This window comes from Rutilus rutilus, assembly GCF_951802725.1.
Source record: "Rutilus rutilus genome assembly, chromosome: 11".
NCBI classification, from domain to species: domain Eukaryota; kingdom Metazoa; phylum Chordata; class Actinopteri; order Cypriniformes; family Leuciscidae; genus Rutilus; species Rutilus rutilus.
Window position 1 is genome coordinate 8,709,073 of NC_140216.1, and position 25,717 is coordinate 8,734,789.

The window sequence follows — 25,717 nt, forward strand, 5'->3', positions numbered from 1 at the left end:
CCGGTTAAGGGAAATTATGCTGCCGTTGGGATGTTGGTTTTATTTCACTGAATCAATAGCTGCGTTTTTACTTATCGGAGCTCTGCGACGCCAGCTGAGGTGTTTCAACATTTCGGTACGCTGAAGAGCTGACCATGGAAATGATTTCCATGGGTATGTTTTATATAAAGCAGCTCTGTGTCAACAGCTCCTGACCTCAAAGAGCCTATGTGTGGGTTTCTATGCAGTCCTTTCATACCGTTAAGAATCCAAGTGGACACGCACATGCACACAAGTACACACTGTTTCACATTCTTGCCGTGGATTCCCGTTAGCCGCTGACCAAGCAATGATTATTCAAAAGACTTAAGCATGACGGCACTCTTGAGGATACAGAGTGAGTACTCTTACATCATGGGGCATGAATGCAGCCGGTTGAAGAGTTAGTGGTGTAGTGGCTCCCTCTACTGGTCATGTGCCACAGTAGCACTCTGATTGAGGTTGTTGATAACCGTTAAAAGATTCAGAAAGTAACTTTATGCTCTGTAAAATGTTTTGCATTTAAAACGAGTAGTACCACTGTTTTGATTGCCAGAGGAATATAAATTCAGAAATTGTTTTGGATGTCTTTATGCTTGTGCTATTAGTGAAGGTTTATGATATCAAACTATTATATTTGTCAGACACCAATATAGGCAGTTGATTATTATTATACCAGTTGATTTATTAACCCATTTAATCCTAAATTATTCCCAGCTAAGTGTACATAATGTATTTTAGTCCTTGGATTGGCCAATGAAACAAACTGCATTAAAAAAAGGTTTTAAATGTCGAAAGTATTGATTTATTTTTGGTCACAATTGTAACCCGTAGGAAAATACATAATCAAAACTGGCACAGTTGCTCAATAAAATCCAACAGAAAGTTGAAAACAAAGTTTGTTTAAAAATATTTATTACTTTTAAGGTATTCATGGTTTATAAAAAAAAAAAAAAATATATATATATATATATATATATATATATATATATATATATAAAATGATAAATATGTATATATGTGTACGTGTGTATGCATATATTAACAATTAAGAAAAAAAAAAAAAGAGATGATAAACCATGAATACATTTTAAATAAAGCAATACATTTATGTTTCATTTTAGTTTGCTTCACTTATTGTAACAGTACTTTGAAATCTGTAATTTTATAAGCATTTACAAATGAGGCTATGTGTTTTCCCATAGTTGTGACCACTAACATAAATGTAATATATGGATTAATAATTATAGACCCTTTAAACATTATATCCACCAAATGTGATAATTGTATCAGTTTTGTATTTTGGAGCTTTGACACCGACGTTATCTTCCAAGGGGGCAAACAGTCCACGTCAACGTATTTTCAAGACCGTCTGCACTTATATTTATAGTTGACAACTCTGCGTGAAATACATCAACAACCCTTTTTTCAGACCCTTCCATCTGTAAACACAAATTCCAGTCACAAATGTAACATGTGAAATTAAATGCGTTTTAAAAGTACAGTGCAAGTCATTCGGTAAGAAATGACACGGCAAAAAGGCAACATGCCTCATCTTTTATGATCATTCACGATGAGTAATATCTGTGGATTACAGCCCTGCTGCCAGGACCATGAGAGGAAACAAGAGCCACGTTTGAGTCATAAATAAATGCAATATAATGCATGATGATTTGTAATGGATACTTTAGGTAATCCTGCACACTTGCTCATAACCACCACAGGGAGTTAAGCACACGTCGTGCATTAAATGCGTGTGTAGGCAGTATGCTTCTCCCACAGTTCTGCTTTGCATGCTTTGTGTCTCTCAGAAAGGTTTTTTAAATGTTCAGCTTTTTTTTTTTTTCTCTCAACTCATGCTGCACTGGATGTTTAAGATATACTTTACTTTGTTTTAAACCTTGTGTTGTAAGGGTTTTCCACAGATTTTCCTCATTTAAATGTCATAATGGGTTCATAAAGGAATATTTGGACCCTGACTATGTGTTTCTGTTTCCCTGAAGTAAAAGTGTTTAAATTTTTTCAGACGCTATCAGAAACTACAGAAGATAATGAAGCCCTGGTAAGCCCCTCCCCTCGAGCTGGATAACCCCCCTGTCACTTACCCTCTAATCTCCGGGCCGAGTCTCTGCATGATCGGGCTCTGGCCTCAGTGCTCAAAACCAATCAAAGCGATGGGAACACTTGGCAACTGCTGCTGTTACTACCATTTTTCTGATGGTTTTATGGTTTTGTTTGGATGATTAATTCCATGTAACCAAATCAGCTGTCTTTCTTTCTTTTGCATGTGGTATTGGGCAACATTGGTGCTTTAGGGGAAGCTCTGCACTAATCACTTTTGGGAAACATTTTCACGTTTCGTTTTTTCGTTTTTGTTTTTTTGTTCCCCACTCATCGACAACAAACTGCGCTCACATTTCCATATAATTGTAACATCAACTATTCCTCTTAAACCTAACCAAAACACTGCTTGTTTTTTCAAAATCCTTTTGCCCAGGATCCCTCTAAAATTATTGTTTGTCAACCAGAAACTACTTTACTCAACACTAAATATCGCCTTGTGATATTTGATCATCCCTCAGTGCCACTGGACAATACATTTTTTTTGGTAGGGTTTTGCCCAATTCCAGCTGCAAATACTTCCTGCTCCCAGTGATACATTTATGATTTGCTGTTCAAACTAATGTATTTTGTTATTATGAGGTCTAACTTATGCTGTATTAACTCCCTGCTATATAAATACTCAACACCAAGCTAAGTGCAGGCTACTTAAAGGGTTAGTTCACCCAAAGAAAATTATCTCATAATTTACTCACCCTCAAGCCATCCTAGGTGTATATGACTTTCTTCTTTCAACCAAACACAATCAGAGTTATATTAAAAAATATCCTGGCTCTTGCAAGCTTTATAATGGGAGTGAATGGTAACTGAGATTTTGAAGCCCACAAAAGCACATCCATCCATCATAAAAGTAATCCATACGGCTCCAGTGAGTCAATAAAGGTCTTCTGAAGCGAAGTGATGCGTTTGTGTAAGAAAAAATCCATATTTATAACTTCACTTATTACAACTTAAAAATCACTGGCTTCCGTACGCGAGTCGAGTTCCGGCCGAAGAGTGACCTTTGATCTGACGCATGATGTATTGACATTATTAACCCCCTGGACCCGAATGGATTATTTTTATGATGGATGGATGCGCTTTTGGGCTTCAAAAAATCTCAGTTACTATTCACTCCCATTATAAAGCTTGGAAGAAAGAAGAAAGTCATATACACCTAGGATGGCTTGAGGGGGAGCAAATTATGGGATAATTTTCATTTTTGGGTGAACTAACCATTTAAGTAATTCCTGTTTCATTTCTGCCTTTTATGTTCTGTTATTTAATTTTTTATGTGTATTTGTTTTTGTAACTTCAGATTTCTTGGCCTGAAGGTTTTTTGATATATATTTTTTTTGAATTTTTTTTCTTTCTCATTAGCTGGCTTTTTTGTAACTTTTTGTTTCACCTGTATTTTCGTTATGAGAAATAATGAAAAGGCATGAACAGAGGTATTTGTGATGATAGGGGGCAGTGTTACCATTTAAAGCCAAAAATCTGTGAAAAAAAGCTATGGCACATAGGGTGCTTCTCAAACAGAAGGCATGTCCTTCCTAGTCCAGTCCTTCTGAGGTTTGTTGGTGAAAGTCCTCCTTAGCATTAAAAGTTAGAATAAGACAGTCTAGTAAGTGCGCATGGCTACATAAATGTTTCCACCCCTGGGATCACAACAGGAAAATATAATTAAAGGAGTCATAACCTGCAATTTTCACTTTTCCACGAGAATCAATGTATGTTATGATCGACTAACGATTATACACAGGCCGGGAAGCCGATATTTAAAAGTGAAGCGTTTGTTTACCTCAGGGTAAATAAACCAGCGCGCGTGCACGCGCACTCAAATACGAGATTTTGATTTCAGCTCCCTCTTGACTTCATGAGGTAGTAGGATATACCATATATGGACACCGCAGCAGGAAGCCTTCCCCTCTCCCCCTCATATTCAGTTCAGTCGAGAAAGATGGAGAAAAAGAGTGCACACCGGACTTGCTCTGTGGTTGATTGCCATAAAAAAACATGTAAATGTGTTTTATCTCCCAAAATCGGACGAAACTATCAGGGACCAGTGGATGAAATTCATTTTTAATGACGCTGTCCCAACAACCCTTTCAACTGGCGTGCAGAGCCATATAGAGCGTCCACGACAGCCAAAACATCGCATTGATCTCGCGAGACAATAATGCCTTCAGAAATAAGGGTAAAAGTAGGTCTGTGTTTATTTTTTTTCCACTTTTCTTTTTTAGAAGGGCCTGAAAGACTATAATACAGCAGTAGGTATCCAATGTAATTCTAGGTTATGACTCCTTTAAAATAATTATTTGAAATATATTGTATATTACAAAACTTTATATTAACTACCGTTCTATTAATGCAGTACATGTAATGACAACCATCTGTGGTCTCCCAGTGGTTCACATTATGCACAGTTTAGCTTTTATATGATTAATTAACAACAAAACGTATGAAAACATAATGCCTTTATCTCCAAAATATATATTTTTTTGTCTTGAGTAAAAAAAAAAAAAAAGTGAAATTGGACAAGCTCAGTGCCAATTCATTTTCTGCCATTTCTTCACTGTAAATTGGAGTGTGTGCAGAGGATTGTGGACTGAAGGACACGAAGGATTCACTTGATGCATCCTTCAAAACAGGCCGAATGAAGGTCGCAAAACAAAGGTTGCCTTTAAATTGAGACGTCCTTTGACGGAGCTTGATGACATGTCAGCCGAGATATGCAAACCTTACTAGGACGCAGCTTTCTGATTGAGAAGCACCCATAATGAGGATTATAATTAGTTTTTAGCTAGACAATAATTGAATTAAAATAGGTCTTTCTTTTTTTTTTTTTTTTTTTTTACTCTCAACTAAGTAATTAAGTCCCTGTCTTATTACTTAAAGGAATATTTGAGGTGTAATACAAATGACGCTACTATCAACAGCATCAGTGATGTTATTGTTTACTAAAACTACTAAAAAACACTTTTGTTAACCGATAGATAGCTGAAGTCAAATATAATTATAAGATGGAAAAGCTTAAGAATAGTTGCCTTGGAAACTAACTGAAATAAAGTTGAAGTACTAAAATGACTAAAACGGCAATAAAATAAATGAAAGCTATATAGATATATAAACAATGACAAAAACAAATGAAAGTTAATTCAGAATATTAATAAATACAATAATAGTAAAAAAAAAATAACGTGCTGTTCCACAAAAGTAAGAAAGTCATTCAGGTTTGGAACAAATAATGGCATAATGTTCATCTCTGGATGAACTATCCCTTTAAGTTGTGTTTAACCTACAATATTCCTTTGAAGACTATCATATTCTATTGTGTGCCTTGCCTCGCATTGCCTTCTGCTGCTGCTGCTCCTGCTGCCAAACGCTCGGGCATTGGCTGCTCTTCTGAAGGACATCAGCTCGGCTGACCTCATGTCCTCCAGCTTCTTCTCACTCACTCTCGCTCTGTAAGGCTGAAGCTTAGCTGTTCTTTCAGTGCAGGTGAGCGGTAGAGACGTGGCTAGTGGCTGTTGTCTTGTCTTTTATAGCTTTGGTGACCTGCTCTCCTTTACACTGACGGCCTTCGTGGAGCTCATGGACCATGGCATTGTCTCCTGGGACACCTTCTCCGTGGCCTTCATCAAGAAGGTGCGTGGTCTGTATGGGTCCTAACGCCCCAATATAGTCATCGGGACACTATGCTGTATGCTCTATCCTTCGGATGAGACGTTAAACGAGGTCCTGACTATCTGTGGTCATTAAAAATCCCAGGATGTCCTTTGAAAATACAGTAGGGGTTTAACCCTGGCATCCTAGCCTTATTTGCCCATTGGCCTCTGTCCATTATCATGGCCTCCTACTCATCTCCATATATACTGATTGGCTTCATCACTCTGTCTCTCCTTCACCAATAAGCTGGTATGTGGTGGGCGTTCTGGCACAAAATGGCTGCCGTCGCATCATCTAGGTGGATGCTGCACATTGGTGGTGTTTGATGAGATTTCCCCCATTCCATGTAAACAGTGTAATTTTTTTTCCATGTGCAGAGAAAAGCGCTATATAAATGTAACAAATGATTATTATTTAAAAGTCACAAGGGTGTATAACTTATGTATTTTATGCCGTTGGATAAAAAGTAAAAACATCTTGAGCTTGTGATCTTATTTCAGGCATTTAACCAAAAGCCAAAAAAAAAACCCAAAAAACATTGACTTCGGGACTATGGAACCGGAAGTGCAATTAACATAATACATAAACATAGATTTACATTGTAAAATAAATAAAATTCACTAAGTTGTCACTTTAGGTGAATATAATGTGTGTGATTATTAAAAATGTCATAAGACATTAAATCGTACTGTGTTCATGCTCTATTTTGATGGAACTCTAGCTTTTAAACATTTAAAATCCGCATTTCTGTGCATTCAATTCTTTTTAACTTGTCACTTCATCCTTAGATTGCCAGTTATGTGTGTAAATCTGCCATGGACACTGCTGTACTCCAGAGGTCTCTAGCCATCCTGGAATCAATGGTCCTCAACAGTCAAGATCTCTACCAGAAGGTGGCTCAAGAAATCACCATTGGCCAGCTCATCCCTCATCTGCAAGGGTATAGAGCAGGGATAATTGATATCTCTTTGGCATTGTAGTTCTCATATTGTATTCAGCTTATTTAAAGAAAAAGTTAATCCATTTATTCTTACCCATTTGTCATTTATTCTTCTCCATATAATGAAAGCATGACGGTCAGGCTCCAAAAATGACAAAAATGCACCATTATTAGTGCATGCAGCCAAGTTTGAATATGCACATCTGGGCGTCAAGCTTTTGGGGCTTTACAACCCTTCGTTACTGTATGCTTTTTTTTTTGTAAATGATGATCATTTTTGGTGAACTATACCTTTAATTGTTGCTCTCTTAATTTTTTTTCCCTCTCTCTCTGGCAACAGGACGGATCAGGACATTCAGACTTACACTATCGCAGTGATTAATGCGCTGTTCCTCAAAGCCCCTGAGGAGAAGAGACAGGTACAGCACACACAAACCCATTTTCTGCTCTTTCCATTTGTTTGTTGTTGTATAGACTAAATAATGATAGTTTCTTCGTCAGGCAAGACGTGAGAAAATGTCACCCGAATGTCTTCCATGTTTGTCTAAATTATTGTTCTAACAAGCCACAAATTTCAATAGTGTCATACAACATTATTTCATGACAACTCTCGATATTGAATGTTATTGAATATGGCATATATTAATGTATTTGGTCTTGGCAGACTAGATCTGCTATGCTACTGCTTCTGCTAATGATAATTATTATTGCTGCAGCAGAGCAAATATGGACTTGCTACAGCTAATAGATACAGAGACACGTTTCTGTGAGCATGTAAGATATGCTGCTGCTGCATAAATAGACCATCCTGTAGTAGATCTAGGCAGGTGGAGCGGGGGAGGTGGAGCAAACACTGAACCAGACTATTTAAATGTTGAGCAAGCAATCTCATTGGCTGCAACATCAGCAGAGGCCCACCAGCTTGGGCCATGCGGTAATGATGCGAGTGCTTGCAGATTGCATGTAAAGAACCTTTCAGCCTGCACTCTCTAGTGGTTCATGTGACTGAACTGTCCGTCGTTCGGTATTATCTTGGATGGCTCCGCACACTGAAATCTCATTTGTCCAAATTCTTACTCACATCACTGCATGTTAAACATCAAATATATAGTGATTGGCTAACATTTTGTCACTTCATGCAGCATTTTGGTTTCAGTGCAAACATAAAAATTGCTAGACATTGGAAAATCGGTTTGGACAAAGTGTAAGAGTCTGTGTAGTCATGCAAGTATGTCACGTAATTTGGCATAAGTTTGTTATTTTATACCTGTTTGTGTGTGAGTGTCCGTTTGTGTGTTCGTTTTTCACCTCAGATCATTTCCTTTTCCTTTCCTCCACCCTTATTAAATCCCTTTTATTCGTAATAGCCAACTGAGTGGAATGAGTGAGATAACAATCCATAAAAGCGTGGTCACATTTACAGATTTTCTGCAAGTTTTCGTATGTAAAATCCAGTTCAATAGGAATCCACACTATCATGAATTTTGTGTGAGAGCGGAAGATTTCGCCGCACAGATTTTGTCGCTGCTTAGTTAGAAAGTGACTTCTGTGTGCTCTATGCTTCATACATTGCTACACTATTGACAATAGCTAATGTGAAGCTAATGTGACTGCACCTTAATACTCCACTTTTCTTTTTTGTAATCAGTACTCACAGTGATGTAGTTTTTTCATTTGATTAACTGAAGTGAAGGAAAAATATTTTGTGAAAAAATAAAGCGTTAATAGTTAAAGCTGTTGTAAGCAATGCTAACCACCTTGCTAACGTCCCTTAAACTAAGCCACTGAATTAGATCGCCCCTCATTTCTACGACCATACGCCCACTCTCCTAAGATACGTCGAAGTCCAGTCGTTAGCAGAACCTGAACGTGCAAAATGATTGACAGACAGTCAGACAGCGACTCCCGGTGTTCTGATTGGCTAACACATGGTGCTTGTTTACAGAGCCCTGTGCTGTGTGGTTTCTCAGGACACCTATTTTTGTGATATTTGTCAGGCAGTTGGACATTTTATGTGTAGTACTAAAAAAATTGCTTACAGCAGCTTTAAGTAAGTGAGTGACTTAGGAGTCACAGCGGGCTCATGTAACTGCCTCATATCCTAAATGTCAATTTACAGTTTCTCCAGGTCTGTTTTGCTGACCTCTCATTTCTGTGCTACTAACAAAATGCCTCTGCTTTCTCTCTCGCTTCTTTTCTCTTCTCTTTTTCTGTCTCATTCTCTCATTATTTCCTCCCCTTGCTGTGCTCGTAATGGTAGTTTGATGAGGAAAATGTGAACATCCTCGATTGTCCTCTAACAGTAAGTGCTCTCTAGTTAAGGTGAACCCTCTGTAGGTGATTTAACTGATATTTGACTGAGCTGTTTTGTATGTTTTGTAGAGCTATACCTTTTAAAGAGGTTATTGAAGATGTGTGTGTGAATGTGTGAGATTTAAGTCAATGTTTTGTTTGATTGTAGGAGATGGCTCACATTCTAGCACAGAAGCAACTGCGCTCAATCATCCTCAGTGTAAGTGCACAGTATGCATAGTACAAGTAGTATGGCAGTATGCCAATCTGAACATAAATATCTCTCTCTGGTTCTGTTTTCCTGTAATTGATGCAAAAAACATACTGGTAAAGTAGTCATTTGTTGTTAGTATTTAGAAGTAGTATAGGTATTAGCATTATTAGCAAGTAATAATATATTATTTGACCCTAATCATAAATGACTGGAAAAGTCATGATACCATCTCCACAGCAGTCAAGCGTTCTCCATCTGTCTAACATTCTCTTTCTCTCTCTTTCTCATTTGTCAGAATGTGATCAGGAGTAACAAACCCATAAATGATGAGATGGCACACCAGCTCTATGTGCTACAAGTCTTGACCTTTAACCTTTTGGAGGACCGCATGATGACGAAGATGGACCCTCAAGACCAGGTGAAACTCTATCACTGAACAGTTTTTACAGATGTAGTCAGACAACGTTCATCCCTGCTTATTATATAGTTGCTTGCCAAATAAACAAATGGACATTACATATTGATTTGATTTATGAGAGCTGTGCAATAATATGGTTTCATACCTGTGTTTATGAAGGCTCAGAGGGACATCATCTTCGAGCTGCGCAGGATTGCTTTTGACGTTGAGTGCGAGTCCAACAACAGCGGCAGCATTGAGAAGCGCAAGTCCATGTACACGCGAGACTACAAAAAACTGGGCTTTATTGTAAGTTTTCATACATTCCATTGTTATACTCTTTGCTAGCTCTAAATTGACAGAACTGGAAAAAGATCTAGATGTTTTTCAGTGTAGTCCTCGCTCATTTAATAAACTCTGTGGTGAAGATACATTTCAGTATGTGGGTGCAAGCGAGAAAGTCTCATTTAGGTGCAATCTCCAAAAATGTAATAAAGCTGCATGAAGAAATTCATGAACAATGACCTGGAATTGTTTATCTGAAGCTGTTTTTCCCCAAATAACATCACTATAATTGCAGTTCAAAGCATTGTCTGAATCCATTGAGGCTCGGCTAAGCTCAGAACATTCAGAGCTCTTTTATCAAATTTGTTTGACACATTTCACTGCAACAAAATATCCAGCGCTTTCTCCTTTGCACATCAAACAGGGCACCTCATCAGACATGCCCAGATGGCGGAGATGCCGCCTGTCATTCTGTCATATTTTGACACGTTTTTTTTTTTTTTCTCATGTGAGTTTGTCAGCCAGGTTTCAAGCAGCGACATCAAGGCCTGGGCAATATGAAGGAAATATGTATTAATCATTATTTTGATGGCAAATATTCAGATGATTATTATTTCATGTTTTGCAAATTTTTCCCTCAAACTAATGCTGAAAATATAATTTGTGATAAAAAAAAAAATTCAACTAGTATATTCAATTAATATATCAATTTGTTTGCTGTTAGTGAGCTGTGCAGAATGTGTTAAGACAACAGTGTTGCTAATGAGGGCTGTGTTCCAACTCTCTCAGGGCATTGTCACGTTGATGGATGGGAAATTGGTCTCCAGTGCCCTCGCCACAGACGTGTTTTTAAGTACTGTTCGCTGCCAGTGGACTTTGCCTCTGGCTGACTGTGTTCAGAATGGAATATTAGCGTCTTGCATTCTCCATACTGTGCATTATATACTGTATGCTATGCACTGTATAACTTAAATAAACTACTGCTCAAAAGTTTAGGGTCGGTAAGATATATATATATATATACAGTATATCAAGCAGTATGTATAAGTATACTAATATTATATAATAATAGGAAATATTTATTGAGCACCAAATCAGCATATTAGAATGATTTCTGAAGGATCATGAGATGCAGAAGACTGGAGTAATGACGCTGAAAATTCAGCTTTAAAGTAGAACACAGTTATTTCAAATTTCACAATATAAATGTTTTTACTATATTTTTGATTAAATAAATACAGTCTTGGTGAGCTTCTTTTAAAATCTGACCCCTTACTGAACTTTTGGCATCCCGCTGTCTCTTAACGCTTCCATTGACTGGAAAAGAGCAGTGTGAACATTGTTCCAAATTGTTCTTTTTGTGTTCCGTGGAAAAAAGAAAGTTAGTTTATAACAACATGACATTAAAGACTGTAAATTATCATTTTGGGATTAGCTATTCCTTTTGCTTCATTTAAAGTGCTATTAACTAATGATTTAAGAAGAGGGTGCAAAAAAAAAACATTGATGTTACTTGCAGTTCATTTGAAATGTAATATTGCATTGTGGGATACAGAATTTGGTTCTGGTTACATACTGCTTTTTTATTCCATACATGCAAAAATTGGCATTTTTGCACAGTATACATACTCCAAACTGCAAATCTACAAAGTTAGAATGCCCTTCCAAACGTTCCTTCTGTCTCTGTTTCACTGTCTGTGAGTAATCAACCATGTTTTTACTCTGTGGTTCCTCTATTCAGCGCCACAGACTCACCAGGGTCCATCCAAAAGCAAACACAGCATAATTGGCAAACCCTAAATCCAGTCAGGCAGCCACAGAGCCCTCATCCTCAAAGCCAGCCATCTCACATTTTCTGAAAAGCGCAGATTATTTTGAAGTAGACGGTCGAGCAGAGGGAGCCGATATCGCAGTCGTAGCATTTGCAGAGAGCTTGCTGGGCCTTTGTCATCCACCGGGGATATACAGGCCTGTTTCTGAATCACAGACTGGAACCAATGTAACACTTCTCTTATCTCGACTCAACTACTCAAAATGCAATACGAGACTCTGCGTGATTACGATGCGAGTCATGGAGTCAAGACTAGTGTGTGTGTGTATCCTCTCGATTATGCTTGTGTTTGTGTGTGTTTGTGTAGAATCATGTGAATCCTGCGGTGGACTTCACTCAGATTCCTCCTGGGATGCTGGCTCTGGATAACATGCTCTATTTCGCCAGGCATCATCAGGATGCTTATATCAGGGTAAGACATGCTCACTTTACATAAAACAATTTTCTTATTTTAAACGCATATTTATTTCTAATCTGTTTTATTTATAAACTGACTAGTGCTCAATTATCACCTCTAAAGCAAAGTGTTACCTCACCAATGCTGACCTGAGTCATGCATTTACATTAAGATTTTACAAATTTAAGACCTATTAAAATGATTATTAAGATTTTTGTTATACCAAATAAGACATTTAAGACTTTTTATCTGACCTTAAATATCATAAATTCGTTTTTTTAAGGACCTTCTAGAATTTTTTTTTTTTTTTTTATTCGCACGTGCTCTTAAATGCATTTTACAGTTTGCACCCATATTTTTAGTTGCAACTGATTGCGCTTGCACTTTCGAGCCCTATCTCCCCTAAAATCCGTCATCTACCCCTCTATTCATACTCATAGACTCAGTAAGGAAAGTGAATTGGGATTGAATGAGGACATTCCTTGTCTCCTCACATTACTCTTTAACTGTACTATTCCACTTCACTGCCCTCTGCAACGGCGTTCTGTGATTCTGCAGCTCATCGCTGTTTTCACACTCAAGCGATACCCTGAAAAACCCTAAAATACACTCAGTACTCCGTATACACCCCAGTGCCCAAACACTTAGCAGTAGAAAGACCATTTTTGTGGGCCTCCCCCCTCATCTGGGACTGACAACAATTCCTCCCACACTGAAATACAGCTTAAAAACTTGCTTGGTGTTATTTTTTGTTATTTCTAGCAATAAACAGTAAATAAACATCCAAATTAAAGAGAGAGTTCACCCAAAAATTAAAATCATGTACTCACTCTCATGTCATTTTGAACCTGTATGACTTTCTTGCTTCTGTCAAACAAAACAAGTTGTTTTCAAGAATTGTTTTGTCCGTACTTTGTCAGTGTGGTCCAAAACAACATAAAGAAAAATTAAGACTTTTTGGGGGGTGAACTATCCATTTAAATAGTCAAAATGTATAAATAAAATAAAAATAACTGTGTTAGAATGAGTAACAAGATTGTGTCTGGGGTTGCAAATTTATCCTTAACTATTAGCTTACTTTAATCTATTACTCAGTAGGGTCTGGTATCTTTCTGACCAAATGTTGGTTTGTAGGTATGGATGGATTAATGGATAAATGTGAATTTCCCATAAATTAAATATTAGTTTGATAATTTTTCTTATATTAACTCTTTCCCCCCAGCGTTTCTTAAAGTTGCCAGCCAGCGCCAGCATTTTAGATAATTTTCACAAAACTTTCATTGCCCCCAGAATATTTAGTTGTATGAATATCTGAACATGCAATATATTAAAAGAAAGAAAAGAACATTTGCTTTAGAAAAAATACATGCATTCTTTTTTCTTTTTTTTATATATATCAACAATTGAATGTGGGTAACTTTTATTGAGTAAAAAAAGCAACATTTTGATAAAAAAGCTGAGAAAATCGCATTTTTGTCAAAGACTACTCGGATTCAGAGCGATGATCAAAACATAGGCAGAGTAGATCGAGTCCATAAAAGTACCCAGTTGACTTACCATGAGGTCACAGGAGAGGATTTGTGAATGGCAGTGAAGCGACGCAACTGATGCCGTAGGTCATGTGACAGCGATAATGGCGGATTTAATACGTCTGAATTTCATTAATAATACCCATATTAATAGTTTATAGAAAGTACTTTTTTAACTGTCTCAAAGTAAGCTCATATTCAAATGTAGTACCTACTCAAGACGGTATGCAATTTCAGACGCTGGATTGGCAGAAAATTCTATCAAAGCATTGTGTCATAAATAACGGAAAATTCCGTCAATGGCGGGGAAAGAGTTAACTTGTTGTATAAAGGCGAGTGGCTACATAAAAAAATGTACACGTTTTTTTTCATGGGTGTCACAATTTTTATAAATATAACATATTTTTTTTAAATTGGGGAAATCATTGGTAACCAGGTTGCACACAAAAATAAAAAGTAATTTATGCAGCTCAGTAGTTTTTTCTACAAAGCGTTTTGCTTTAACAAATTAAAAGATTAAATTGACATTGCTGCCCTTTAATTCTTTGTGTATGTTACAGATTGTACTGGAAAACAGCAGTCGTGAGGATAAACACGAGTGTCCATTTGGTCGCAGTAGTATTGAACTGACGAAGATGCTGTGTGAGATTCTCAAAGTCGGAGAACTTCGTAAGTGTCTTCTTATCTACCATTGACGTGCCAGATGTCTTTCAAGTTTCTTTATTGAAAGAATCATTTTTGTCATTGTTTTGTCTTTGTCTTTATTCCGCACGTTGAGACTGAAAGATCTTTAACAAGATCGTACAAGCAGCGAAGATAAAAGGCAACATTAGACTTTATAATTGTAGAGGAGTTCATAAATTAATGAAGTAAAGAGCCTAATGTTTGCCCTCTTCCAGTGTCTGAGCTTTTAAGACTTGCTTTTATGTCTCAAGTTGAGACTGCAACAACCGACGATGTCTGACCTGAGCTAATGCATGAGGATTGAGTCTAGTATGACTCAAACTCAAAGCAGGACACTCTGTTAGGTTGTTTCAACCTTGCACATGAGAGAGAGAGACAGAGAGACAGATAATATATGGAGGTGAGCATTCTGCTTATCGATTCATGTGTGCGCATTTTGGTGTGGTTTTAAACCATTCAAGCGTAAGAAGAAGCGTAAGAGAACACAATTTGGGACTCTAATGGAAAATAAAACCATAAATCCACTCACTGTAAATACATTTATTTTCTAGTGATATTTTATTAGTGATATTGAGTTTCTGCCCCCACATCCGTAAATTCTACCTCAGGGCCGGTATAAGACACAGTCTCCTTTTCATCCTTCTCTGGAGTGGTTGAGAAATCACAAAGAATTGTAAATCCGTTGCTATATTCAGTCACGCACCATTTAATGTGGCACAGTTGGAGTGATCCATCACATTTATTAAGCACAATATTGAGAGAGTAATGAGCAGCCAGCAAAGCATTTTATTGTTTAAAAACTCCATTTGGTATTCTGATTCAAATTAGCAGAAAAGAGCACAACCTCACTGAGAGCTTTTGGGCGTTATTGAACGGTAAGTATATTCTCAGTGGAGATTGCTCCACCATCCTGTCATCGGAAACCTAATTAACTGAACTTGCTGAGAAAGCTTAATGTAACTCCTCATTTAAAAAGTAATGCGTGTCTTTTAAAGCAAGGGCTGTGGGAGGACACTGCTGTTTTAACTAGGAGAAGAACACTTTCACATACACTTTAAGTAAGTTTCCGTTTGGCAGATACTTTTGTTCAAAGTAATTTATGATGCACTTACAGACTCAGGGTAGATGCTATGTTTGAGTTGACGTGGCAGTGAAAGATGTAGAATTGCTTGTTTTGATTTTTGTGAATGTTAAAGGGGCGCATATATTTAACCACAATGCCATACTACTAGTTTTATACAAATAGCAGATACTTATTTTGATGCATATGACTCACTTTAATGTCCTATCTTCAGCAGTGATGGGCCAGTTTGTGCACTCATCAATCCAGAAAGAGGCTTAAGCCATGTCACACCTTTGAAAGCTTTGGAGACCCCAATGGTGTTGCAGATGATTGCTCATTTTATGTTAATGAGAGTTTCCCGACACTTGTTTTAGCTTTTAGGCTATCATATCCCTTCAATTATGCTGACACAGTACACTGTTGTGGGCAAACAATTCTTCCTGAACCATCTCTCAATACCCTGTCAATTTGCCCCTACCCATGATAGATTTTTTAAATGGCATTTCCCACATCACATTTAAATATGTTTTATCTAGCTGTGGTATAAGAGTTTCTGTTCGACCAGCACTTCCTTCAGCAGTCATGAATTATTTATCAGGAATCCAGGTGTCCCTGCTTCACCTCCTCTCAGAGAAGTGTTGAAAGTTTTATAGCTGTCCATGTTTTTCCTGCAAAAGCTTTAATGGAATCTGCGGTGGTCAGACGCCATGCAATGGCTTCCAATTTCAGCCTTTAAAAAGGCGTATCTAATATTTATGAGGAGAATCAAAATGGCTACTGGCAGAAATGTCCTTGCTTATGGATTTATGGTGTTATTGTACTTTTACTGGGGGAAGAGAGTTTCCATCTTATGACTGAACTAACATACTAATGATGGCTCAGAACTGTGAATAATTTGGCCAATTATAGAGTTGAACTATAGGAACTATATTGAAAACTATATAGTAAATATATGCAAACCAGCACATTCATCATCTTTGTCAATAAAGATCTTACAAAAATCAATTTTACAATTACAGTAAACCATAAACATAGCAAAAATGTCTGGTGAATGCTGTTTTAACATCTCACCGGGGTTGTTCTAGCGATATTAATGTTGAGCAAATGCCCTAAAATTTTTATTTTACGTTTATCTAAAGCCAACGTGATTTGAATTTGAAATGTAAAACAATGGATCAAACTCCTAATCCTTAGTATGAGGAATAATAATAACAATAATAATAATAATAATGATTCTTAGATTATTTTATAATCTATAAACACTACTGTTCAAATAAAAAGTTTGGGCTTGGTATGAATTTTTTTGTGTGTGTGTTCACTAGGCTACATTTATTTGATAAAAATAAAAATAAAAAATAAAAATATTGCGAAATATTATTGTAATTTAAAATAACTGTTTTCTACTTTACAAATTTTTTTTTTAAAAAGCTGGATTTTCAGCAGCCATTACTTAATCATTCTAATATGCTGATTTGGCGCTGAAGAAATATTTTTATTATTATCAATTTTGAAAACAGTTTTTGTGGAAACCATGATTTTTTGATGAATAGAAAGATCAAAGGAAAAGCATTCATTTAAAATTAAAATCTTCTGTAACAGTTAATTTTGATAAATTTAATGCATATTTGCTGAAGAAAAGTATTTATTTCTTAAAAATACCTTTATAATCTTGAACCGAGATGTACTGGATATCAGACTTTGTATAAATCAATAAATATCAAAAAAGAAATTGGGTAAAAAAAATGTATTATTATTATATTATTATTATTAATAATAATAATAATAATAATATAATAATAAAAAAGTTAAACATTATTACAGTTTTATTCTGCTTTCAAGATAAGTCATAATTATTTTATTCTATTTATTGCGCACATCAAATATGTCTCGACCACACATGTGCCATCAGCGATGAATTGCAAATTCAACTTTATATTATGATTTGTAAAATTATCACAATGAGCATGTCACAGTCAGATCCCCTGCGTTTGATTTTATTAATACAGCCACAAGCATCAGTGATCCTCAGCTCCCTGCAGATAAAGTGTGGGTTAACAGCATCAGGAATAGGCTTGTCTGTAACTGTCCGTATTATCTCACACCTCCAAGATGATGTTCTTGACATCCCTGCTGCTCAATCATGAGCCCCCTACTGAGATATGGCACACTTTTAAGATGGGCACATGGTGCCATGCCTGGGCAAGCCTGTGTAATGCCTGAGGGATCAACTTTAAGTCTGTGGATGAAACCAGACCGCTCTTCTGTTCAGCTCTAGTTGCTACCAAAATGCAGCGGAAGATACAATGGGTAAAAAAGTGCTCCTTTCTGCGTATTGACATGGAGCTCCCGCATGTCTTGTTAACCACTGAAGTGTATTTGTTTAGTGGGAAATGTTCTCCTAGGAACATCTTCTGCTTCAGTACTCACTGAGGCTCTTTTTTTCCTCCCCTGTACAGAAGTTAGTGGATATGGATGTCGGTTTTGACAGGCCGTACTATTGGAGTACTTCAGTTTAACTTCAGCTGCACTCGGTAATAAGACCGCTCATGGCACAACGCACAAATGCTGACAAAAATACACGTGTGTGGGCAATTACATGGAGTGAACGATGGACGCTAGAGAGCTAAGTTGAGTTAAATAGAAATTTACACTGCCTTTTGAAGTGATCCCTGCGGCTGATTCATATTATAAGGTCCCATTAGCAGCTCAAAGAGGTTCAAAAGAACCATTTGCATGCAATATTTTATCTAGTTGAAGTCAAGAATAGTTGAAAACAGGGGTCTTGAATCTTTTTGAGGCTGAAGACCACTTTGTGAATGGAGAGCTGGTGCAGAGAACCCATTGTATTGGGTGTTGCTTTGTAAGCATGGCCTATAATAATGTATATAGTACCATATCAATGCATTTACATACTTTGTTTTGATGTTTACATTACAATGTATTCATTTAAGTTCAAATGCACATCGACATAATGCATTATTCTTTAGTGGAACACAAAAGAAGATTATTTGAAAAAAAAAAATGTTGTCCATGTATTGAAAGTCAGTGGGGTCCAAAACAACATTGAACCCCACTGCCTTTCATTGAATCGACAAAAAATGACACAATGTAATTTTTTCTGTTGTACAAACTTTGTTTTATACCCTAACCCTACCCATAAACTCAACCCTCACAGAAAACTTTCTGCATTTTTACATATTCAAAAAACATAATTTAGTATGATTTATAAGCGGTTTTCTTCATTGGGACCAAAAGATGAGTGTGATATGTGGTTCAGGTATTCCCTACATTTTGTTCCACAAGGATAGTAATACCAAAAATCTTTGACCTTGACAAAACCACATATCACACTCTCACATGTACAATTTTTTAAATACCTTTTAAAAATCAAATTTTTCAAAATATCTATAAAGTCATACTTGTTTGGCTGAACTATTTGTATTTAACTAATTTTGAGGTGAACCTGCATTATTGCTGTAGATTCCCTGTAGAAGTTAAGCTTAAAGTTTTCCAATCTTGGAGACGACAGTGGGATGGTTAATGGACACTGTAATGTCAGACTGCTAGGAGGTCTTTTCAGGATAGAATGAATGGATAATAATGGATAAAAAAAGATGAAACTGTGCCATTGGTGTGGTCAAGTTTTCTCATGCAAAATAGATGAGTGAACAGATGCAGCTGCTGTCAGCATCTAACCCACATTCAAACACAGAGGTGCAGGTCCAGGAGAACATCTGCTGAGCTTATATTACATAGCAAAATAGATCCTGTGGCGTATGTAGATAAACATGACTAGCATCCATTTCATCACACTCAAAGGAAATCAATAGTCTGTGTATTAGTATACGTGTGTATGTATGATAGTTTGTGGATTGAAGAGCATTTATGATAGTGGATTGACATGCGTGTATTATAATTTGTTGACGTGTATTATAGTTTGTGGATTGAATTGTTTATGGATGTTTGTGGATAGATGTTTGAGTATGAGACAAGTGAACAGATTGGCGGCGGTCTCATCTGCCATGCATCGTCAGTTGTTTGCATCATGTTGGCAAACCTGCCCCAAGTAAAACTGCTCCTTGATCTCCCTCAATTCTCCTGCCTCAATTCTCCTGCTTACAGCCAACATTTGCTTAACGATGATTTAAAGTGATACATTTAAAAATATAAATTCTGTCATCATTCATTTACCCTCATATTGTTCCAGAACTGTATGACTGACCTTGTTGTACACAAAAAGAGACATTTTGAAGGATGTAATTTTGATTGATAGTTAATACTTTTTAGCATGTCTGTTTTGTGTGTGTGTGTAATTAAAATAAAAATAAAAAAATAAAGTAAAATGTTTATAAAGTAAACATAAGAATAACTTTTATATTGTTCATAATAGTTCAAGATGAACACTTACTGGACTGAAGCAACTTTGTTATACTTGACTATCCATACATCCACATTTAGAAAAATCATGTTAAAATGTGATTACTAATTATGATGCATCAGGCTTTTAAGGAATGTTTATTTGTACATTGAATTGCACTGCATTAAATATTTTGCCCCCACACAATAAAAACTACATAGTTTTGATCATTAAACTAAGCTTTTAAATTTCATCTTACTAAGACATTATTGGGAAATATAGAGAGACAATTGATATTTATTTGCATTTTATGCAAGTAATCTGCTTTGCTGTTATAAAAATCTCATTAATATACATTACAAACTATCAGAATTGATTTCATCTTACTTTTTGGTCATATACATATCAGCAACAGCACCAAATTGTATATTTTTGCTCAGTTTGGGCCTTAAAAATTAGGGTGTTTTTTCCTCCTAGAGTACGAGCTCCATATTTTCTTAACTTATGCTGTATGAGCCATAAAAGCCTGAGAAATCAGAGATGATAAAAAAAAGAAAACAATTCTGACTACTATTCCATATGTCAGGCATTACAGGGTTAAAAAGTAAATCTCAAGTCTTCAGAAGTCATTTGATAGTTTCTTTTTGGCCTAGTATAGCTTTCCAGATTTTTTTTTAACTTAATTTCCCTCTGGAGATGTCACAGGGTGTACTTTGCCTAATGGCAATGATTATTTCATTCTCCATGTCTTGAAGAGTGTTCCCTCTGCATTGAAGAGCCAGGGTGGCATCTATCACTGTACATTCGTCAGTTCATCACAGCTCTTGCCTCGAAGATGACCTCTCGCAGCTGTCATCTCATCTTGACATCTCATTGTTCATTGTGTGATGTTTGAATATCATCCTTGGGGCTTTCAGCCTTGTACTCGCTTGTTTAGTTTGTCTGTTGTTTTCTTCCCCTAAGATGCATCTTGTCTTCCATAATTATCTGTGGCAGAACATCAAGAAGTGAGATGATCATGTCAGATTTGGAGAGGTGGAGGGGTGGCCAAGGCATCTGCCAGTCCTATAATCCTATGACCTCTGTGTAGATGCACAAGGATATGGACATATGGGTAAAATTCCTGGGCAGATTCCCAGTACGTGGGAAGATCATATGTCTTCATTGAAGACCACCCAGACAAGTATCTGCAGAGCCTGTACTCTAGACGAGGATAAGGCTTCCTAGCTCAAGCTGTGGAAGCTCTTAGTGATGACCTCCAGATTCTCAAAGGTGAACCATTGTTCAATCATCAAACTGCTCAGAGTTCAGTCTACCTCATGCAACTTGTATGAACTGGCTACATGTGTCCTCCACAGCAGTGTCTTATCCAGAGTTCAGATCACGTCTTTTCCTTTTTGTTGACCTGCTGTAGATGATTCACTTCTGCATATTGTGGCTCGTCATTTGCCTTGAGGGATCAGCAGATTGCCACACCATTATATCACTTCTCTATAAGCAATACACACGTAGAAGTCGAATCATTATCATGAAGAGTTTGTTGCAGTTTCCTGCTTGTATTCATTGATGAAAATGTAGCCATGTGCAGTGATATTTTGCATCGTGATTTCGAATCGAATTGAATCGAATCGTTGACATGATAATTGTCATCTAATTGAATTGTGAGACCAGTGACGATTCACACCACTATCATGCACTGACATCAAATGTTGAAGGATTCTATGAGAAAAGCCGTGAGAGGAATCATAACTTCTTCTGCACTGAATGCTGGTATGATGCTGATTCATAGCTGGCTCATGGAGGGAGTACAGGAGGTCAGATGTGACTGTGCTGACGGATTAAGTTCATGAAACAGGTTTTAACACTTTTCTGACAGCCCCTCTGCTTACTCAACTAACCAGTTGACATGTTGAATTGTAAGCTATTTACACTGCAGCTTTGCGCTGTGCTGTGGTTGTTAGCCGGAGAGCATAAAGCCCATGTTAATACTCACACCATGCACATAATATCTCTGCCTCCTCTGTTATGTCAGTCACGAGAAACTGACTAATATGATATAATGATGTTATATGGTGTAATCATGCTTTTGAGTGTGGACATAATGTATACAAGGTCTATAATAGCTGCACAAACATTTCCATGCATCTTAAGGGCTGTTGTTCGTCAGGTGCAGGATCCCCGGAAGTATGTGACTGAATTCTGTCATTTTTGCTGATTTGCAAATGCCATGTGACTAATCACATTGAAGCTGCATTAAAATGAAATTCAATTCAATTCAATTCAATGTTGTTAAAATATTAAAAACAAAAGAGAAAAAAAAAAAGTGAAAAAAACAACTTGCATCACAATAGGTGTAATTGTGATTGTCAAAACATTTGGTAACTAAGCAGAATTTTACACAATTTTCACGATTTCAATTCAGTTCTTGGGATTTGATTTCAATCTTGATTCAATATTGACTCTTTGGATAAATATTAGGTAGGCTACAGTAGATAGCCTGCATGTTAATGCTGTAAACATACAGAGAGCCCTGTCAGCTGGTATTATTAAAGGTTAAAAATAACAAATTAAATTAAATATAATGTGGTTTTCATCATAATAACAATTATGACACAAGTAAAAAATATAATACAAATGTAATATAGTCCACATATTTAGCAAAATACTCCTCTCTATAGCTATTTTTTCTAGTCAACTAACGTGTTGGTGATTAAATGGCTTTCCTGAGGTAAATGTAACGTTCTGTGACATAATTGTTGTCCTGCAGTTTTGTTGACCTCTTTCCGTGGTTGAAAAACACCGATTGATCGATATTATGTATGAGGCATAAATACCTTTCGGTAAGTTGTACTGTATCTTTAAATAAAAACAGATGATCGGTTTACTTGAACTGAGGCGCTACAGCGATCTGCCACGTCACATTTACAAGCACCAAAACGGTATTTATTGTCTGAATTTCGTAATAAAATGGACAGAACCTGAGAATTTTTTTCATATCATAAGTAACCTGCTCTGTCTAGTCTGTCGGTGTCAGTGTCCTCTTTGCTCTGTTGCGTGAGTCTCACGCTGAATGCGTAGAGTTGACAGCCGTGCTTTTAGAAGGGGGATAAATCGTCGGCAGCGTTCCTCCTTCCGCCATGCTTCTTCTCCATATGAGGATTGTTTACATTAGACTAGAGTGCGCACTGGGCCATGCACACAGTGCTTCTACATGTGGGGATTGTTTACATCAGAGTGCGCACATGTTTTGCGCAGCATATACGCAGTGTTTTTTTAAGCAGTTGATGGAAAATAAGCTAATGTGCGTTCTATAAATCTAAATTCTGATCTATTATTTTTCACGGTATTTTGAAGTGCCCGCGATAACAATATCGTGCATATTCATTACCGCGGTTTATCGCATTACCGAATACCGGCACAGTGTGACTGCCAGCTAGACTTTTAGAGTTGCATCAGACTGTTAATTCTGCCCAAACCTGTGAACTCAGGGCTTAGGCGAGAGCCAAAGTGACTCTGACATTTCATTCCTCAGCAGGTGGGTGCTGATAGTGCTGCCCTCCCCTTCAACACACCCTTGAACTCCTCTGACTTCTGAAGGAGAAAGAAACTATTACAATGAATCAGTTGGAGCCATCCCAAAGGACCAGGCTCTGTGGCTTGGGCAGTCTGGTGGATTGAGCCTCAGATTGACCGGTCAGATGACGTCACTCTCAATGAAAGCCCCATTGCGCCTTCAGGCATCATTCATTATGCTGTGAAGTTTCAATTTTGACCAAGCCAATGCAATTACTGGCCCTCTGCTGGGGCTTTGGCAGGTTCTCTGAAACTTCAATTCCCCTAAATGAGAATCTCAAATAGTGGCTCTCATTCAAAGCACCATTCCACTCGAGTAGTGTTTGTATTAAAGTGGCTTAGCTGACATAGGTGTGTGCTGCCTCAGGGTGAAAGCCTCAGTTTCATTTTCACCTTGACTGCTTCTGTTTATAAACACAATAATGGCACCTTCAGTTTTTATAGCGCTCACCCAGACTTTAATTTCCCACGCAGTCATTCTGATTTGATTCAGGATTTTTTTTTATGAAGCACTAATCTCACACGATAGATCATCACAGAGCTCTCATTCCATAATCCTGCTTTAGTAATATCCCGGGGGGAAATCTTTGAGGATCATTTATGAAGTGGTGAGATGAAGAGCAAGTCTCTCTCTTATCGTTCTTATGAGGGTAATCAGCCAACATCACATCCATCTATATGCCATCTTCATTCTGTTACGTAATGTGTGATGCACTTGTAAGCCTAGTAAGAGGCTAGTTGGAGTCAAGAACTCCAAGACCCAGGCCAATATCAGACCCCAGAGACTCGGACTAAGATTAGAACTGAAGATCATGAACTGAAAAAGAGAAATGCTGAATTTATTGACTGTAAAATGAGACCCAGATTTGTATTCATTTAGCAAATGCTTTTATTCAAAGTGACTGAGACATAAGTGATACAAAAAAGCGAAGATAAGAAGTTTCAGAATTGCTCAGAAAAGTACAAAAGTATGGGATACCATGAGACGACAGAAAAAGAATGAAGAGGGTTTCTTTACAAGAAAGTTTTAAAGAGTAAGTGCCTTAACAGTTGTAAGTCAAGTGTTCACAGAAGAGTCTTTAGTCAGTCTTTTGGAGAGGAACTTGGGATCCAGCTGTTCTGTTGAGAAGATCCAGACCTGAGACTGGAAAGGCGGTGACAAAAGCCAACTGTTCTCACCTCGCGTCCCTGCTCCCTGCACACTGTAAAGACTACTCCCAAGCTAAATAGCACATTCTTCTGCGTCTACATGAGAGGAATAACTCTCCATAACAGTAAATTGCAGAAGTCTGTCTTTCAAAAAAGGAAACCGGAATAGCTAGGAATGTGAATATACAAAAAAGAGTGATCTCTCTCACCAACTAGTGCCATCGGTGCAGAACACACTGCATAAACTAGTCCGAGAGATGCTCAGCTACAATATTAAAACTCAGACCAGACCAAGAATCTAAGTAATGAAATCCAGAGAAGGGCCACGTTTGTGTGATCTTGAGAGGTCCCAAGAGCAAGGCCACAAAATCAAGACCCTAAACCTGGAGTTTAATGCAACACTAGTACAGCATGATGCCAGTCATTTTTTGTTGTTGTGGGGATTGGAAGAGGTTCTTGACAATCTCAAAGGGTTTTTTGAATATCTGAATTAAGACCACTGACTAGTTGGCAGGGGAATGCCTTGAAAGAAAACACGGCTATAAAAATGCCATTTTTATCCAACTATTCACAGTCACTTCAAATGTGTAGGTGTCCTGAGAGCCAAGCGCATGCTTCTAATGCTTGAAAATAATCGTCTGCTCTGCCAAGAGGCTCTTTCAGAGAGATGTGTCGTGATGTAGCACCATTCGTTCCCAGCCATATCTGATGCATCAATGCATGAGAAGCCCACGTGAGGGCTGAAGCTGGCTAAGAAAACAGACACGTGAGCCTCCTTAAAAGTTCATGTTCAAAGTCCCTGTTGGAGAGTCAGAAGTTCTCTTGAGACTCTTATCAACCTTTACCTGATAAATCAACTTTCCTCAGGTGGATTGGGGTGCAACATTTGACAATGAACAAAACGCTGACTTTGTCCCAATTGTTTGTTTACAGCCAGCGAGAACTGCCATGACTTCCACCCTATGTTTTTCACCCATGACCGCTCTTTTGAGGAGTTCTTCTGCATCTGTATCCAGCTACTCAACAAAACCTGGAAAGAGATGAGAGCCACTTCTGAAGACTTCAATAAGGTGAGAGCAACCCTTTTGATTGAGTCCCTGCACCTGTGTCTAATTCTACATCAGTCTCCCTCTTCTAATGATCAACCAATATGGGTTTTTGAGTGGCCGATGCTAGGGTTGTCATGATACTAAAATTTCAGGAATCAATAACAATATCA

At 37.4% G+C, this 25,717-nt stretch overlaps 1 protein-coding gene across 5 annotated transcripts in view; it reads left to right on the top strand.

Moving 5' to 3' along the window:
* elmo1 (engulfment and cell motility 1 (ced-12 homolog, C. elegans)) overlaps positions 1 to 25,717 on the top strand; it is a 90,260-nt gene that overhangs the window by 44,412 nt on the left and 20,131 nt on the right. For 2 of the 5 annotated variants that reach the window (XM_084423274.1, XM_084423273.1), the window contains exons 7-16: positions 2,045 to 2,080; positions 5,667 to 5,766; positions 6,576 to 6,727; positions 7,068 to 7,146; positions 9,189 to 9,239; positions 9,529 to 9,651; positions 9,811 to 9,939; positions 12,054 to 12,158; positions 14,233 to 14,341; positions 25,432 to 25,568. In XM_084423274.1, coding sequence (XP_084279400.1) covers positions 2,045 to 2,080; positions 5,667 to 5,766; positions 6,576 to 6,727; positions 7,068 to 7,146; positions 9,189 to 9,239; positions 9,529 to 9,651; positions 9,811 to 9,939; positions 12,054 to 12,158; positions 14,233 to 14,341; positions 25,432 to 25,568 — 1,021 coding nt within the window. Of the gene's footprint in view, positions 1 to 2,044; positions 2,081 to 5,666; positions 5,767 to 6,575; positions 6,728 to 7,067; positions 7,147 to 8,987; positions 9,030 to 9,188; positions 9,240 to 9,528; positions 9,652 to 9,810; positions 9,940 to 12,053; positions 12,159 to 14,232; positions 14,342 to 25,431; positions 25,569 to 25,717 lie in introns of all 5 variants that reach the window. The other 3 variants (XM_084423276.1, XM_084423275.1, XM_084423278.1) reach the window with 2 other exon arrangements.